The sequence below is a fragment of the Schistocerca nitens genome, chromosome 2 (assembly GCF_023898315.1).
Source record: "Schistocerca nitens isolate TAMUIC-IGC-003100 chromosome 2, iqSchNite1.1, whole genome shotgun sequence".
NCBI classification, from domain to species: Eukaryota; Metazoa; Arthropoda; class Insecta; order Orthoptera; family Acrididae; genus Schistocerca; species Schistocerca nitens.
In genome coordinates this window covers 558364633-558384589 of record NC_064615.1, presented here as the reverse complement: position 1 = coordinate 558384589, position 19957 = coordinate 558364633, and the positions used below count along the sequence as shown (strand labels likewise).

General features: G+C 40.6%; 1 protein-coding gene across 1 annotated transcript in view; it reads right to left on the bottom strand.

The window, feature by feature from the left end:
- LOC126236589 (succinate--CoA ligase [ADP-forming] subunit beta, mitochondrial) overlaps positions 1-19957 on the bottom strand; it is an 86814-nt gene that overhangs the window by 62747 nt on the left and 4110 nt on the right. Inside the window, exon 5 of the mRNA XM_049946009.1 lies at positions 9888-10049. Coding sequence (XP_049801966.1) covers positions 9888-10049 — 162 coding nt within the window. The remainder of the gene's footprint in view (positions 1-9887; positions 10050-19957) is intronic.

Below are 19957 nucleotides of genomic sequence, written 5' to 3'. Positions count from 1 at the left end.
GTGTTAAGTAACAGTATACTTTCCCTCGGAGCTGTAAAACCTATCAGTCCTTTGAATCGTAAAGGTCTTATACCGGCGGAGGACGTCCCAGCACTTTAGGAAACGAAATCCAGGAAAAACAATGCGTTTGGAAAGTTGTTTTGATGCGAGACAATATGCACAGAGTTTATTTTCATATTGCTAAAGTATATACACAAATTCCACAAATTACAGCACAGTAGCTTCCGAAACTCTAAAAGAGAGATTGCGTTGAGCGATGCACTTTTGTCAGCCAGTCATAGCTTATGTCACGTGATCTCGCTAGCGGATGACGGCAGTTATTCAGAGCACGAGGCCTACGAGAAAGACAGGCCGCGGCGCGTACGTTATGAAGGTAGGCCGAGCTCGCTCAACTCAGCAAAGTGCGTTTCTACACCAGTTAACTCTTAAGTAGATGTGTATGTACGAACGAGAATTGCATCGTCGATTGGCATCCACTGTTATTAGTCCTACAATGATAGGAAGTCCGTAGGCCTACTAACAGGCTCTAATTTGGCAATTAAAATCGTGCCAAAATGATTATCAGTTGCTTAGAAAAGTCGAAGTGTTCTGGCATGAAGAGACTTGTGACATTGCTCAGTAACACATTATGCACATTTTTTGAAGGTCAATTAAACTTTTTGCCATCAATTGCATAATTTTTAATCTATGAAAGAACAACATTAAATATGAAAACTAACTAGAAGCTCGGTCTTTTTTTAGCGTGTGTTACACGTTAAGTCATATCAAATACAAATGTGCTAGTAAAATTTTAAATAGTGGCATAAATAACTTATCTTCTGGGCCCAACATTTTTCAAATGGCTGATCCTCAAAGTGTTATGTTTTGAATGAGAGTTGTAACGCCCTGTGATTTAAGAAATGCACTGCACATTCTCACACGTAACATAAATCATCTTGCGTGGAAATTTACTTTGAAAGTAATGCATCTCAAGCCACTATTCGTAATATTTTCTGGTGATCTGTTAGAAATGTAAACAATTGTGACGTCACACACATCGAATGCATGTTAGTTGTTACGGACGTACTGCATAAGCTTCGACCTAAAGCCTTTGACACTATTTACCCATTTTCTATGCAACTAAACTTTTATTTTGGTGTTATTCTCTGATTTATGTTTCATTGCTGCAGTATTATTCAGCAGTAGTGGACTAAAGTTCTTTGTCAGCGTATCAGATCTTACACGTCAAACCTACAAAACTTTAACTGAAATCTAAAACAACGAAAAATCCCGGAATTCTAAAAAATTCCTGGGTTTTTCCCGGATTTGTCCCGGATGAAATAATTCCCAGGTTTTTTCCGGATGTCCCGGGCCGTATACACCCTGTAGCAGTAAGTTCCATAGAAGTGATGATCTACTCACCAGAGAGGGACATATAAACGGGAGGTGGAGGCATGTTAGGAGTGAGAAATTCCTGAAAGATTACCAGGGCATGACCCTGTGGAAGGGGAGGAGGATCACAGTTAGAGGGAAGCTGGAACTGCTGTGAACGACGTTCTATATGGGGTTTAGGGTGGCTGTTGCCAGTGGAGTGAGTGGCAAAGAAAAGTTTCCATAGCCACGAATGAGTAAAGGAAATAAGTTCCTTTAAAAGTCCAGAAAGGTTGAAATTAGGTTTGAGGTTAAAGGCGAGGCCTTCAGAAAGTACTGAGACTTCTGCAGGGGTCGTACTTAGGCAGAAAGATTGATAACAGTGTTATAGGATGGGACTTCAGGAGAAGTGTGTTTCAAGGATGGTGGAGGAAGTTTTTGGGCATGTGGAAGGCAGAGTAAGTCAGCAAGGCATGGTCAGGGATCTATGAGGGGTTGCGGGGGAGGGGGGAGACTGGATCAGAGTGGTAGCCTTTTTCTTGGCTGAAGTTAGCCTATTGTGGGCACAAGACAGGAGTAGCTGGGAATGGTGTTCCAAATGCTGAAGGGCAAGGGTTTCTGTTACAGTGATGGCAATCAGGAAATTGGGGTCACTAAATGGTTTTGTGAAAGGAGTAGAGGCTGTCAAGTATGGTAGTATGATTATGAAGGATGAGATTGGCGAGGGTTAGTGCGAGGGACTGATGGAATTGGAAAAGATGAAGGTTCTTCCATAAGATTGGCGACAGACAGAGATGCCAACTTTAATGGTAAGGCCATTATGTGGGTACCATGTGCCAGACAAGATGTTAGAAAGAGAATGTGTGACTGGAGTTTTGCAAGGGCAAAAAACATCTTAAAAAAGGTGGAAAATAAGATTGTGAAAATTCAGTCAGTGTTCTAACAGAAATAAGCAGTAGGTATTATTTACAGAGCTATGGAGGAAGTTCATAAAGTTTTTAAAAAGTGCAGGAAGTAGTTGGGAAAACCGCTAAATAAATAAATTTGACTGCAAATTGATAAACATGACTGTAAAAAATTCCAGATTGTACAATGAGATTATAAATAAATGCTAAACTCACACAATGTTCTACCAGTCAAGTTGGGCAACATTTGTTGTTTAAGGAGAATGCATTGAAAACCACACTGAAATTCAATGTTTGAAAATGAGGTGTTCCCTCACAAGCAGGGAGTTGTGGCACAGCTCTATTTAATGTGGAGGGCCATTACAACAGTAGGTGCTCAAATTGCGTGTGGCTGGTGTGTGTTTTGAAGGCAGGTACTGTAAAGGAGAAGGGATTAAAGAAATATTAAGGAACAAAGAATGGATAATAAAGTGTAGCTAAGTACAAGGGGTACAACTTTGCTTCCACCGTTTTTCCCCAACATTTGAGGCTTTAATGAAACAAAATTGTTACACATGTATCATTTAAAGTATTTTCCATTGCTGTCCACTACTTTCTCCCTCTTTCGGGCAGTGTACGAATCCCGCGCCGAAAAAATTGTTCATCTTTTGAAGCGATCCACGAATCGATCCAATCTGTGACTTCTTCATGAGATCTGAAGTTAAGATCAGCCAGGCCATGCGCCAGTGCTCTAAACAGGTGATAGAGGGAGCAATGTCTGGAGAATATGGTGGGTGGGGTAGGCCTTCCCATTTTAATGTTTCCAAGTACATTTTTAACTCTTTTGCAACATGGGGTCGAGCGTTGTGCAGCAAAATCACTTTATCGTGCCTCTCACTGTATTGCGGCCATTTGTCTTTCAATGCTCTGCTGAAACGCATTAATTGCGTTCGATAATGAGCACCTGTGATGTGATTGTTTCATTTGGTTTTAACACCTCGTACTACATGACGCCGAGCTGGTCCCACCAACTGCAGAGTATGATCTTGGAGCCGTGAATATTGGGTTTGGCTGTCGACATGGAAGCATGGCCACGATATCCCCATGATCTTTTGCGTTTAGGATTATAATGAACCCATTTTTCGTTCCCATTCACAACACGATGCAGAAATCCCTTCAATTTTTGCCTCTGAAGCAACCGTTCACATACACACAAACGCCAGTCAATGACTCTTGGTTTCAGCTCACATTGGACCCCAAGTTCCTTCTTTCTGAATCGTGCCCATAGCCTTGAGACATTTTGAAATGGCTTGCTGTGTCATTCCCACTAATCGTGCCAATTCCTCTTGAGTTCGATGTGAGTCTTTACTCAGCAGTGTCTCCAATTCTGCAATGAAAAACATTCTCTATTCCACCACAATGCTGGTCTACGACATTAAAATCACCGCTCTTGAAGCGTTGAAACCACTCGCAACATGTTCTTTCACTATTAGCGTCCTTAACATACCTACTTGAGAGCATTCGATGAGACTCAGCCACTGGTTTCTTCATACTGAAACGAAACAATAACACCTCCCACAAATGATGAGAATTAGGCTCGTAAACTGACATTTTCAATCAAGAACAACTTTATGATGCAGAGAAAAATCGACTAATGCTTGAATGAGGTTATATTGACCGAGGTCCAAGCTAACTGCCTGACATCTGTAATCTGTTTCTTTCGACCGCTACTTACCGTTGTTGCCACGTATCGGTAAATGGCGGAAGCAAAGTTTTACACCTTGTAACAAGACTTTAACAAAGGTAAAGGATACACAATATAAAAATCACAGAGAGCTACCGTTTATAGGTCTGTCATTTCTCAGAATTATTTGGATGTAAAGAGACACAAAAAATGCAAGGGTTGAGATTTCAATCTCCCTTCAGTCCTAGGAGATATTTGCTGTGCTATCATTTATATTTCCTCCCATAATGATTTCTATGTGTGGAACATGTCTAGTTGCAACTTGGTTCCAAATACACATAAAACTATAGATCCCTTTATAAATGACTGGATAGAATAATTCATCAAAGACCTGTGGATTGGCAAGAACATAACACCTACAACTGAACCAACCTCAAAGTGTTGAGCTGTCAAAAACAACCTTTGGTTTTGAGCATGTCTTTACCTACGGGAGTCAAGTAGCAAATTCTGAAACAAAAGTTACATAATTATTGGACATGGTCTCTACATCTGTGGTGTTCTGTCTCTCTCACCCTGCTGTCTTTTTATGTTCTCAAAGCGCTGAGCCTTCTCCATTACATTGAAATTCACACACCCAACTCTTCACTAACAGAATGTTTTTGATAAATCTCAACACAGTACAGTGTTACGATTTAATGCAAATAAACACTACAAATCATCCAAGTGCTGGAAAACTGCTACACTTCCATTAAGCACTGCTCAGTTTTTGTAGACTGACCACTCAGTAACTTCATACATATTATAATTGAGAACATAGTGTTTCAAATGAATTTTAGAGGTGTTTACATCCATGTGAAATATTTTATCCCAAACTAAAGTCTTTCTCTGTCTTGAATTACAAGCTAGAGTCCTGAGCCATCGGTTTGGTGATCAACAACCTGAAAAATTTATTTACATAATTATTGGCTCAAAATTTCGTAAAGAACAATTACACATTGTATTGCATGTGGGAACTTTTACAGCAGAATTATCTTTTTTTCCGTTACAGTTATGTAGATGGCCTTGTTCCAATTATTTATGACTAATGAAGTATGACAGCATATGACTGCAATGTGATTGAGTCACCTTGAATGTAAAAGTCAATAAGATTCTGTTCATTTTGTCTTTTGCTGTGATATTGCTGCATTGTGAGTAAATCAGCATTATGGATCAGACCTGCAAAAGAACTCTTACTCATTTAAAGCGTTTTACAAGATTTGTTCACTTTGCTGTTCGATGTCTTTAGATATAATATTTTGAAAAGGATAATTTTATACGATTTTTAGGTTTTGTGTGATTATGTAATGGTGAGTCAGGGCCACAACCAGACCAGATATTAGCTTGTTTGTATTCAATACTATGTTTTGGGGTGAGAAATTACATGTATGTCACTGCGTCACAATAATCATAATTTTCAACATGCAAGTAGTGACAATAGCTCACTATATTTTATTTTTGGGACAGGTTAGCATTACTTTAGCCTTTATTTGTTAGGATAACTGTACACTGCAACAGAAGTCTCAAAATTAAGCTGTATAATGTTTTATATATCATCTGAGAGATCAGTGTGGTTAGGTATCAGAAAGCACACATCACACTGCACACATAGGCAGCAAACTATGATGATGCGAAGTGCGCGCGCGCCTTTGTGTGCATGAATGCGCACACGCGTGCAGAACAAGATTATCGTTGTGGGTGGGAGGAGAGGGGGGGGGAGGGGGGGGGGACGAATGAATTGATGTTAGGAGAGAATTAGCTTGATATTCCTTTGAATATAATGCCTCAGAGGTGAATACTAGTTTCCAAATTAAATTAGGGTGAACAAGCATAATTATTGAGTATTGATGTGTGTGAGGCCTTGTGCAGTAGAAATTAATTAAGCAAAACACCGAAGAGAAAAGCAGTTACTTTTTTCAAAAAGTTACCAACTACTCTTTAAGATTTCTCACCACACACACACACACACACACACACACACACACACACACACACACACACACACACACACACACACACACACAGACAGACAGACAGACATTGCCAGCATCAGTTCTTTTCAAGGTCTCAGTGACATATGTTACTCAACAGTACAGCAAACGCTATGTTTAGATTTCCTCCACTGTTGTATGCAGCCTAAACTCTCACCACACAGTATATTTAGCTTCCCACTTATCACATTTATTCTGTTGTGGTCATCCTTATTTCTGGTGTAAAAACACACACAGATTCAGTTCATATTGCCAATTAAAATGTATGTTCTTTGCATAAACTGCTACATTTTACCTTCCTTGTCTGTGCACTGTATGAGCTGTGAAGTGACAAGCTGTACATGTTTTGAAGACCAGAAGGCATGTGTGTGAATGAACGCTTCGCATTTTATCGGCAGCATTGATTTAACATCAGATGTACTTTTCAAGCATGGTTGCAGACTTACCTTTAGTTCCATGCAACAAAGCAGCAGGGTGGGTAGGGGAGGGATTAATGTGTTTAGACACTATGCGTAATTCCATGTACTAGATGTGTGCTAGAAGGAATGTGTAAATTGACTAAGGAGCAAGGAATGGGTTCCTTACCACTAGCCCAAGTCATTATAGTCAATCCCTCATTTATATTTCTAGTGGCTGTGATACTGTCATGTCACAGCGCTAATATTTTGTGGTTAACGCTATAAATTTAAGTTCATCTCATCAGAACTATGCTACTAATTAAAGATTGTAGCATTTTTCTTTACTGAATCTTTAAATTCTTCTCAAAACAGAACAGGTGAATTTGTCAATAACTGAAGTACACACACAGTCCACTAGGAAGTGAGCAATAAAAAACAGCATAAATTATATTTAATTTTGTTTTCTTTTGAGAATTTGTAATTCTTAATGAAGCTTGTGCATACAAAAGCATGTCAAATTAATTCATGTGCAATTAATTTTCTGTTAAATTTCAAAATGCTTTTGTTCTTAACAAATGTAGTAGCAACAGTGTTGCAAAACAGTTCAATCAGAAAGAAACTGACATTACAATTTACTTGTTAAGAACCAATGACGGTGGTTTCTTGGCAAAATTCCTCCAATTATTTTTTTGCAGGATATCAGCTTTGCAAGATAGACACTTTACACTGATGTTTCAGGGACCTAAACACCACTGATATTCAGATGGTCCAGTTACTGGGCCTGCAGCCACTGTAGTCGCATGAGGTGGGCCAATGCATGCATTAGGAGGGTGGTGCTCCAGATGATATGGGATGGAGGTGTTTGAGGGTATGTAGTGACATACCAACCACATTGAGTGTACGAGGGAGGTTCGAAAAGTTCTCAGTGCAGAATAGAAAAAAAGTACTTACAACAGTGAAACTTTTTTATTTTTTAATGTTGTCTCCTTGCGGATTAATGCTCTTGGTCCAACAATGTTCCATTGCCTTGATCCCATCTCGAAAATGAGTTTCCTCCAGGCCTGCAAAATAGTTGTACACTACGGCTATAAATTCTTCGTTTTAAGTGACTCTTCGTCCACAAAGAAAAATTTTCAGTTTTGAAGGGATGGAAGTCTGACGGAGCCATATCAGATGAGTAAGGCAGGTGTGGCAACAATTCATACCTTAGTTAGTGTAATTTTGCCATGGCAACGACACGTGTGCGGGTGTACACTGTCTTGATGAAAGATGACTCTCTTCCTTGCTAAACCTGGCCTTTTTCCGCATATCTTTCGTTGCAATTTGTCCAGGAGGTTAGCATAGTATTCTCCAACAATTGCTTGCCCAGTAGGGAGATAATCTACAAACAGAATCCACTTGGCATCCGAGAACGCTAATCACTGATACCATGACCTTTCCCACAAAAGGAATTGTCTTTGCTTTCCTTGGTGGCAGAGAATCATTAAGCTCTTCCGACCAAATTGAAATTAATTTGTCCACTTGGCAACAGTTGAATATGAAGCAGCAGAGTCCCACAGTGTATTCTGGAAATCTGCATAACTGTCCTTTGCTTTCATACCTTTCTTTACGAAATCTATTTTTTTTCATCTTCACAAATCACTACACAGAAAGAACAGAGCCACATCACTGCCACAGCTCTCTTCCAAGAGCACTGGCGTGGCACATGTCTACAGGCACCAGTACAATGAATATCACGTGAACAACTCGTTGTGCTAGCACTGACCTCTCGACGTAATTCTGAGAACTTTTCACACCACCCTCGTACATCATTGTGAATTTGAACAAAATAGCATAGACCCAACAGTACTCTGCACAACAACGCATGGAGTACTCAATGCAAGCGTGTGTGTGCAATATATCGACAAGTCGAGGAGGCAGATCACAGTATCAATGGCCATACATCTGCCTTTCAAGACAAAAAGGAGATATCACACCAAAGGATTCTGGGACTATCATCAAGGACACTACAGAAATAAGATTGCACACAGGAGTATTAAATCAGGATGGTGGCTTCTGACTAAGACCCATCCCGAATCACAGAATGTCACAGGCAGGTCACAATGCTCCTTAACTGATCAAAGAAAGGATGGAAGAAAGTCAGGAAGGAAGATTAGGATTCAGCATTGCATCAATGATGAAATCATTAAAGATTGAACACAAGCTCTAGTTTGGGAAGGACATCATCTGTGCTTTTTCAATGCAACCGTCCTGGCATCTGCTATAGGCAGTCACAATAATGCAAAAAATCTAAATCTGAATAGCAGACAAGGAACTGAACAGCTACCCCATAGCTTACAAGTCCAGTGACTTACCACTACAGCACACCAGTTGGTCTATGCTTCTTGAGTCACCCAAATATGTATTATTTTTCACTGTTATGGATGCGAAGTTTCTTGCTCTGGTGACAGGTGTACTTAATCCTCAGTTACTAAACCCTCATAAAATGTATATTTGCAGCTGGTAACAAATCGTGGTTCCTGCCAATCTCATATTATCAGTATATGGTGTGAAACATGGCATTTTGTACTTGTTTTGTATTTGACATACCATCGTAGACCTTTTAATTTTGATTAATGAGTGCATAAACTATAAATTATGACTTTCTTTGAATAAAATGATGTTTTGGTAACATTTAACATTCTCCTCATTTAGTGTGTTAGGGTTAATAGTATTTATTGCTTCATTTAATTCAGTTTATTTATTTATTTATTTATTTATTTTTCAAATTTCAACTCCTCACTTTTACTGACGAAAAGATGGCAGTGTCTTGTTTGTATTGCTAATTTTAATTAACACAAATATAATATAGAGGTGGCATACCCGAACTGCTCAATATTTGGAAAGCAATACAAACAATATAGAAATTATTCTTCACAGAGTTGATTTTATTGCACACAAAGCTTGTGATAAAAGCAAGTAACCTATAGAACAATGCAGTTGGGTAATTTCACCAAGATGTTTAGTGATTCTCTGAACATGCCTCATTTTGCAGTGGGATGAAACTGACAATGGAGATCTGTGAAGGTATTTAATCAGTTGTTAATAATAGTTAATTCAATAGTCTAATGACTTCATTCCCAACTGTCCATTTATTGTAATTTCCACATTAACTCCTTAATGCCGGAATAACTTTCTAGATGAAAGATAAAAATAAAAAATTGTGGTGCTTCAGAGGTAAAACACTCAGAAAAATGCAGCACCTGTCTGAAATGTTTGCAGTTTCATGAAGAATCAGCATCTATCAGCACTGGCATTAACAAACAGTTAACCTCATTATTAGCACAGCATTGGTATGATGCAAATTTTCTACTTTCACAATTAAAGGATTAATAGTGAAAGAAATGTAATAACATAAAATACTCTGAAGCAACTGCAGCATCTGATTATAGTAAATTAAGAATTGGAAGAACACCTATCCAAACTTACAAGATCAATGAACAATTTCAGTTGGTGGAATAGGCTGGAGACTCTTGCCATTCAGTGTAATAACTAAAATACTTACAATTACCACTGGCATCCTCAGCATAAGGATTTACTTCAATCAGTACTGCATCTTTGCTTATAAATAGCTTGTAGAGGCGCAGCAAAATCTCAGCTGTTTCTTCTTTCTTATCCCCCAAACCAACACTCTCTGCTATTCTTTCAGCTTGTTCCTTCGATAATCCTGAAAAAGAATGAAACCATGAAGAATGCTTATCACAATCATTTATTCTTAAGCCCAGTACACACTACACTTGCAATGCACCTCCAATACAGTTTCAGCACCTACTTATTGTCACTGTCTCGCAAAATGTTGCAAACATGTATCTAAAAATTTCAGTTGTGCTATCTGTGGCACAGGCAGTACAGATCAAGGGAAAAAATTGAATGTTCCTGGCTAGATACTGCACATCACTGCTGCATGGCACTGTTTTATGTTTATACTTCGAATTGTGATACTGTCTGCAAATATTATGCTTGTTTCATTAGCAGTCCGATAATGGAGTGGACAATGTGGGAGATTGTAAAGTTGACTGTGTTATATAAAGCAGAGAAGTGCCAATGGAAAGTATGAAGGAAGGACTGTAAGAATAACAAAAAAAACATGACACTTTGTAGAAAACTGTTGTCATGTCCAGCACCAACAGCAAAAGAATAAAGAATAAAGAAGATTCAGTCACTTTTAGTGCAATACTAATGGAGAAGAGGAGGTTGCGGAGGAGCAAGAGCACAGGCAGTGGCATGGTCGCTATAAAAGCTTACATGGTTTGGTTTTCAGTGCTACTGGTTTCTGGGTAACCTAATGAAGCAAAAGACACTGGACAAAGTAGTACACAAACTCATATTTGTTTGCCTTTAATTTTTATTTTATACTTCACAGAAACATTCATCCACAATTATTTTGCTATAGTGAACTTCCTCGCAAGCTCAAAAAATAATTTGCAAACTATTCTGGAATTTGTCTTCGATGCATCTTCTGGTGCACAGTAAAAAACAGATGCCTTGTCATCTTGTCTCCATGTGCCTCAGATCATCTCACATTTAAGCAGCTCATATAAATCAAAGCTTCCTTCTGGTGTACATTGGCTGCTTGCTTCTGCACTTCTAAGAAATTAGGAAGAGACCGTTGTACAGGCAATTGTTCTTGCCAACTCACGTTTAAATAACGGCTTTTTGGAAGAGACCGAAAACCAAAGCCATAACACTAAATGTATTTCCTGCACCCATTCGAGCCCTAGACAATTATGGTTTTGTTGTGGTCTTCATCCAAAAACTACTTTGATGCAGCTCTCCATGCTTATCTATCAAGTGGAACTGGACCTTCTTACTGTATTCAACCTTCTGTCCTCCCCCCCCCCTCCCCCCACAGACAGACAGACAGACAGACAGACAGACAGACTTTCCTCAATTATCAAATTGATTTCTTCATGTTTCAGGATGTGCCCCATCAACCAATTCCTTCTTTTAGTCCAGCTGAGCCAAAAATGACAACTTGTACCAAATTAGTTTCAATAGCTCCTCACTACTAATTCGATCTACCAATCAGCAAATCTCTGTACAACATCCCCTCTCAAAAGCTTTTATTCTTTTCTTGTCTGATTTGTTTACCATTCATATTTCAATTTCGTGTAACACTGCACTCCTGACACCTTCACAAAAAACTTCCTAATACTTAAACTGATACACAATATTAACAAATTCCTCTTTTCCAGAAACACTTTTCTTGCTATTGTCAGTCTGCGTTCCATATTCTCTAATTCAGCCATCACAATTATTTTGCTGCCCAAATAGCAAAACTAGTCTACTACCTCTAATGTCATTTCCTATCCTAATTCCCTTATCATTACTTGCTACAATTCTATTATATTCCATTATACTTGTTTTAATTTTGTTGCTGTTCCTCTTCTTATCTCTTTCCAAGACAACATCCATTCCAATCATTCGCTCTTCCAAGTTGTTTGTTGTTTGGTGGAATTACAATGTTACTGGGAACCCTTGAAGTTTTTATTTCTTCTTCTGAACTTCAGTTCCCTGTCAACATTTCTCCTTGGTTCCGTCACAGCTTGCTTAATGTACTGACAGAGTAACTTCTGGGATACACTACAAGCCCACGTCACTTCCTCCTCAACTACAGCTTTCACTTTGATATCCTTCACTCTTAACTGCTGTATGGTTTCTACACAGTTTGTAAACAACCTTTCGCTCCCTGTTACCTTCAAGATTTTGAAGACTGAAGTCTTGGGAAAACCATCAAAATCTCTCTGTAAATTTACAAAAGCTATGTTTTGCTGTCTTCAACTAATGTTGTCTGAGAGTTTGTATTGGCTCAAATGTTCCTAAACTCACCTGGAACCCAAACTGATTTCCCCCGAGGTCACCTATCAGTTTTTCCATTCTTCAGCACAAAAAAACCTCGTCAATATTCTGCAACCATTACTTATTAAACAGATTCGGCAGTATTCACATCTCACATTAAATAAATTTTTTGACATTCAGTTACTGTTACATAATCCTTCAGGACTCCCATAACTAATCCACAAACTTCAGGTACTATACAAGACACTGCTTTCTTCGAAACGCGAAAAATATCTAAGGCTGTGTAATGAATTTCCCATTGCCCAAAACAAAGGAGACAGACAGCAAGTCTCGGAATGACGAACTGCTTTCCTAAAATTTGTTTATTTTCTTTTAAACAAATTATGCTCCATTTTGTCAGAATTTCACAATTTAAGGATGACTTTTAGCAAAGTTACAAAAATCAATGCCGTCTTTCATACTTACTTATTGTAACAAGTTATTCCGCTACTTCTACAGTATGTTTCCATCCACCAAAGCTGTCACTGTTCTCTTCAGCTGCTTGAACCTTTGAGCATTAATAGATCTGTACCACATATGAACACACTGTCATTGCCACTAGACATAATGTGGCAGACAATGTGAATACACTATGAGAAAGCTTATTGCCAGTAAGCATAAACACCTAAACAAGAAAAAAAACTGGAAACATGTTCACAACAAAAACATCTTTAAGTGGCAGTGTGTATACAGCTTTACATTAGCTAACGACTTACAGAATTTGTGCCACCAATTTACAGTAACACACAACAGAAGGATGATAAAGGAAAATTAGGATGTAATGTTCTTTCAACAGAGCAATAACAGAGCATAAGCTTGGATTGAGAAATACCTGCATCCTTTTTAAAGGAATTTTCCAGTATTTTCTTTATGTAATTTAGATAAACTACGGAATCCCCAAATAGGGAATTTGAACTCAGATCCTCCTAAACGCTAGTGTTCAGCAAACAGTGATCTGCCTACAAACACTTAAAAGAACAGAACCACAACCCACAGTCAGCTAAGGTCCGTTCTTGGTACAATTATGCAATGTTGGTTGAGTGCCATCAAACACTACCATGTAAAACAGTGTTTCAAGAAGGTAATATGTACCATTTTCATCAGATGTTGGGAGGTGACACTGTACCTTCCATACTATCCAGCCATCTGTTAATATGTTTTATGTAGAGACAGTGTAGCAGAAGGGCCAGTAACCTCATCTGCTCTCTTGGCACAATACAGCAATGGGATTATATTAAAATAAATCCTGTTCCTTTTATGTTAGTACATGTTGCATAATAATTTGCACAGTACGATCCATGTCAGACTAATGCAATACAACTCAAAATCCAAGGTATAAAAATTTTTGAATTCATTTACTAAGAATAGGATTCACCACTTCATACATTGAATGGAATGAGTTTTCAAATTCTTCATGGCATAGAGAAATTATCTTGCATTTCTTGATCACAGCCTTCTGGATATTCTCAACCAAGTGTGTGTGTGTGTGTGTGTGTGTGTGTGTGTGTGTGTGTGTGTTTGTGGGGGGGGGGGGTCAGTACTTTCCAACAGATTCACATAATTTACTGTTTTACCAGAAGACACGATTTTTTTGCGAACGACACCACTGTTAATGGTACTGTGCACTGTTGTGCATAGGCTGATTATATTCCAAAGAGTCACATACAAAAATGCGGTTTTTCAGGGGGTTGTATCTTGGGTACTATTCATCACAGAGGTAGGAGGATCATGTGTTTTGGATAGCCTTTCATCTAATTACCATTTGTATACCTACCTGAAGAACAGGCATATTGTAGTTATCTCACAGCAAAAGATCAAAATTTAAACATTACACAGGTTGGTTCTTTCACATTAGGTGTGGTCTAGGGTGCACCTTAAGAAGCTTATAAAAGCTGCATTTGTTCAACAAGGTTCCTGAGAAAACTGAAAAACCATGATATTTGGGTACAAAAAGTACACAGTGTGGAGATTGCCAGTTTCTAATCGTAGCAGATCATTGAAATTTTTACCGTATCATTACACGTTACTGAGATCCAGTGGTTCAGAGTTCCCGGACTTATGCATGTAATACCCAATCCGAGAAGTAAACATAGTTCTAATTGATGTTGTGAATGCACGGCAAGGGTTCTAGGGCAATCTTAGTGTTTCTGAGGTTACCAAACTATGTTTACAGTCAACATTTTTTTCACCAATAGAACTTTATGATGCACTATCTCTGCATAATGGGCAGATCATACCTACACAAATATGTCTAAAGTGGTACTACAGTGACAAAAAAATGAGCTAGGAAGGGTATTAACAAGCCTGAAAAGAACTTAAAATGATTGTCAAAAATTATGTAAAACTGGAAATACTGCAAACTCCATACATTTTTTCTAAAAACATTTTTACTCTTAAGATACAAATTGTAAGCCAGGTGTTTTCGAAGAATTGCAACTAATGAGCAAAGTACGCAGAAAAATGTAAAGCAAACAATTGTATGTTAATCTTACATTATGCATACTAATTTGTTGTTTAGGCTAGCCTATATGTGTCAAAAGTACATAATAGTGTCGTACTATATCAATTAACTGCCAAAACTCTACTGACCTATATAATTTGTTTCATATGAGCAGCACACCTACTTGCAGCAGGGAAAAGAAGGGATTAGGGGCATTTCTACCATTAGACAAGACAGGCAGCTGCCCAGGGCAGCATAATTTTAGGGGCTGCAAAAATTAATTTCAACAAACAGCAAAAATCTGAGCAAATGAGGAGAAAAAAATGAAATATAGGAACAATTAAAACAGCAAATTGTTTTCAGAAGTATACATAACAGTTACTTAATAAGTCTTTACTTAATCTGCAGAAAGTAAATATATTGCCTCTACCTACCTCAAATCTAAAACAGCCATTATTGAGTAAGAAACAGAAACAAACATGACCTTGATTCATCTCTGTCGAGTGCTGGAGCAGAGTACGTGCACTGCTTGCGATGATGTTGCGACTTTATACAATACCTCCCTCAGTACCTCTTTACATTTTTGTCTCTGTAGATCATACGTGAAGCGTTAGTTTTACTGAGTCATACTGTTTATGTTTTTTGTTCTACTATTATTGCCTGTGAATAATCAATCATGTATTCACAAATTAGGTTTTGTACTTCTCTTTGAACATATCTAAAAGGAGTAAAAAGTGAGTGCAGTTCATCATATCCACATATAAAAATGACTTGGTGTCTTCCCGTAAGTGTATCTGAATGTCAGACTCTCAGGACGAGAAAAGAACTGCACTGGCTTTTCTCGAACAAATTAACTGCTGTTTTCTTAAAATCTGACTTACACATAAATAATAAGCGAGAAGAGAGTAATAACTTGTTTATTAATGAGCCTATGGTAGAAATTGTGTGTCTTGTGCTTGCAAGCTGCACTTCACTGATGGTTGCATTTACACAAGTAACATACTAAATTATTTTTTCTGGTTTAGAGCTTTCGCTTTGTATCCAGTCAGACCTTGACTGTTTCCACTAATGTTACTGGCTTCTTACATTGTTCTGTAATAATGTTAATAATGTGCTTAACAAAAGTTTTTTCTTCTTTCTTTTTACTTAGTGTTCAAAAGCTGTCCTGAACAACTGAATAGGGCATAAGCAGTCATCCATTGTAGGATTCCTCCCAACAAGGGGTAAAACATATGCCTGCTGTTTCTGGAGGGTGAAGGCAGCTCAATAGGAGGCTGATACTGATTCAGACACAAACAGGGTCGCGTGGTATTCTGCGAGAACTGACGGTTCTGTACAAAGGCCACCTGAAAGGGCACTACTCGAAAGGGAAGACTGCTGCTGACAACCTTGTAGAGTATGGTGTAGCTCTCGCCCGTCATAAAGGGACAGAACAACCTAGAGTGGAGAAAGCATTCACATCACACCCATTTGCTCCATTTGATTAAGTAACGGGCTTTCGCATAAATATGTTTAAAGGTAATAAGACTGTCAGAGGATGTGTGTCGCTTAAGATGCTGCAAGGTGCTCCACCACAGATCTGGCCGACTGTGAATGGGGCCAGTCAAGGTAACAGAAATGACAACAGTGCAGATTATATTTTAGGACTGATCACACATGATTTCACCATTACAACCTGACAAAGAAGGTGGAAAAATAATGTGGGAGGTATATAGTGGCCAATCAGCATGATGGAAAGCCCAGCGGGGAAACCTGGCCATTGGGAGGTGGGAAGGCAAAGAAAATCAATAGGAAGGGGTCACTATCACAGAGGTCATCATGTGGCAACCAGTGTAAGGAAGGAAAAAGGGGAGGGGAAGAGAGTGAAAGATCAATGGCAGAGAAACTGGCCACACTGAAATGTGGGGCACCTATTTAAGAGACAGAGGTCAAGTTTGGACAGTAAATTTTCGACATATCTGCCTCAGCCTCTGCCTCACGATGCCACCCCACAAGGGGTTATGAGCATTAAAATCTCCCACAACCAGGAAAGGTTTAGGGAGTTGACCAATCACTGCATCCAATGCGATCAGGGGGTACTGCACCATCTGGAGGAAGATACATGTTGCATTTTCTGTGTCGTCCTTATCCTGACAGCCACAGCTTTAAGAGCAGTTTGAAGGGGCACTGGTTCACTGCATATTGAGTTCAAGACAGACACAAACTCCACCTGACACATTATTATAGTCACTGCGGTTCTTGTAATATTCCCTATAGCCACGGAGGGCAGGGGCCCATATTTCCGGGAACCATGTTTCCTGAAGGGCAATGCAGAAAGCAGGTGTAAAGCTTAAGAGTTGCCGTAGCTCACTCAGGTGGTGGAAAAAACTGCCACAATTCCACTGGAGGATGTCGTTATCGTGAGGCTGGGAGGGCATGAAGCACACAAGGAGGCAGGTTATGCCTCGGAGCCACCTGCTGCCACCGATTGTGTACTTGTAGCCATTTCTACAGTGAATGAGGCATCAGGGAGATCCAGGTCCGCAAGGGACACCAAGATCTCCACCACATCCCCATATGCAGAATTGATAGGGAATGATGGTGTTGGGGCCACCAGAGGGTCCTGTTTCTTAGCAGACTACTACTTAGTTTGCTTGCTCTCTCGCTTCTCTTTAGGGGCTTGCTGGGAAGATTTCTCTAAAGCAGCTTCAAGCACAGGGGGGAAGACTGAAGCTCTTCATCCAGCAGCTTTTGGCTCCGCCGTGGCATTAGTGGAGACCTTGGGAGAGAGGGCCCCAAGGGACCCCTTCTGCTCGAGAGGAGCTGGAGGAAGCTGTTGCTTCTCCGGCAGGGGGGAGGGGACCGATGTCCCCTGTGTTTGGGGGGGGCCTTGCTCCCAAAGTAGGTGCTTTGGGAGCAATGGAGGGAGATTTGCCCCCTACCACCAAGGAGGCAGATTTATTCTGGTGGCCCTGAGCGCCCACTGTTCGTGGCACAGAGTGAGGCACCACTGGCACTTAGGACGGCGATGGTGAAGAAGCTGCAGATGGGGTGTAATCTTTCACATTTACGTGTAGCCCGTGTAAGTCAACTGGTCTAGGGTCTTGTACTTCATGATTTTCTGCCTGTTTTGGAGTACTGGACAGTCTGGAGAGAAGGGGAGTGGTGCTCTCCACAGTTGATTGAAGTGGCAGGAGGTGCACATGGAGTATCTGGACGTCTCCAGCTTGACATGTGATGCTGGAAGTGCAGCGGGAAGACATGTGCCGGAACTTCCAGCACTTAAAGCATCGCACAGGGGGAGGGACATATGGTTTAACGTCACAGTGGTAAACCATCACCTTGAACTTTTCAGGCAATGAAAGATGCAGGCACCGGTAGCAACACTGTTGTCTTTGGGTCTCCTGTAAATGCGCCAAATGAAATGAACACCCCGCCATTCACCCAGCTTGTCACAGGTGAGTAATGCTCAGGATTGAGCTGGGGATGTTGTCTCAATCAAGACTGTGCCGTTTCATATCTTTGACAGCACTGTCACTTCCCCAAACTTATTCTCAAGGTCTTCAACAAAAAACTGAGGCTTCATTGGTAGAAAGGAGTCCCCATCAGTTCTGCTACAGACTAAAAACCAAGGTGAATATGGCTCTCTCCATTCTGTAGTCCTACATCGCTCCCATGGTGCAGCGAGGGAGGGAAACGATTTAGGGTCATATCTGTCGGCATTGTATTCAATCTTGCCCTTCTTAGAGACCGCTGGTGCCATATGGTCACCAGCAAGAGATGACTTAGTCCGCTTCGATGCGGGTCATCCACCCTGATGTCACCCACTCTGATCAGGGGCTCTCCCCACAGGTGCCAGCCAGCCACAGCAAAGGCCAACTGGCATGATGGCTGTTGCCAGGAGTCCTGATACCCCAGGAAGACAGGCATCTACTCTTTGGCATACCTGGAGAGTTTACAGCGCAGGTATCAGCAGTGCGATCCCTGTGTTGTCTGGGGGCTACCACCACAATGGACTGGCTACCAAGATGGATATTGGGTGCAGAGAAATCCAATATTGTCATGGGAGCAAAAAGAGGACAGGAGACAACGGATGAAGATAACATACCCCGGAAAGTGTCTTCACCCAAATAATTGAATCGCAGGTGGAGATGCAAAGCCATGACAAGAGATTTAGGAGATCGAATGTAAGGGCATTACGGATAACTCGCGCACCATGTAAGGCGTCCTTCCCCGTGTGGCCCGCACTTCTGTAGTATTTTGAAAGTGGCAGGTCAAACCATAGTATGGGACCTGAACTCTTAGGGCAAAAAAGTTTAAGACTCCTTTTAGTCACCTGTTACAACAGGCAGGAATACCTCGGGCCTATTCTAACCCCCGGACCTGCAGGGGGCCACCCTTAGGACAGACCAGGTAGCTGGGAAAGTGTTTCACTTCCAGCCAGCAAGCCTGGCAATGGCCAGATATTTGGAGCTTGACATGCTTCATGCCCGGAGCATCCACCCTGATACCACCCACTCTGATCAGGGACTTTCCCCATGGATGCCACCCAGTTACAGCAAGGGCCGTCTGGCATAGCAGCTGTTGCTGGGAGTTCCAATGCTCCAGAATGAGAAGCAACCACTCCTAGGCATACACAGTGAGGCAACAGTTCAGGTATCAGAAGTGTGATCCCTGTGTTGTCAAGGGGCTCAGCCACATATGTGCATAACAGTCTTCCTACACAGACTGGCTACATGTGCTGATGACCTTGTGGGGCAGAGGGGGTCTAGCGGCAGGGAAGGAAGAGCAGAAGGAAGGGAGGAGATGAATCCACGCCGTAGACACTAGGGAGGGAGATCACCCCCAAATGGTTCACATGATAGAAAATTTAGAAGTGGGGGAACCAAAAGTGCCAAAAATGATGCAAGAGAAGAGCCATGGGAAACAAAACCACATGGAATACAGGAAACTAGAAGGTGGATAGCCAGGTTGACATAGTAAGAACACCAGGGGGGGGTGGGACAGGAAGGAGTGAGGATGGGGAGGAGGGGGCGGGCAGGAAGGGGCAAGAATGGGGAGGGAGGGACACGGGCAAGGAAAAGCACCTCAGAAGGAAGAATGGGCTGCATTAGCTGGGGGCCCCACAGTGGGCGCCACACACATACAGAAAAACCATGAGCCCTGAGATGGGAAGGGGGGGGGGGCGAAGACAGATAATTGTTCATTTTTTCCCAAGCATCAAATGCACAAAAAACAAAAATCTGGTTTAAGCTAGTATTCCAAAGACTTATACCATAGCTGTAAAAGTCTTCATAAGTGCACTCAATAAAATGGTG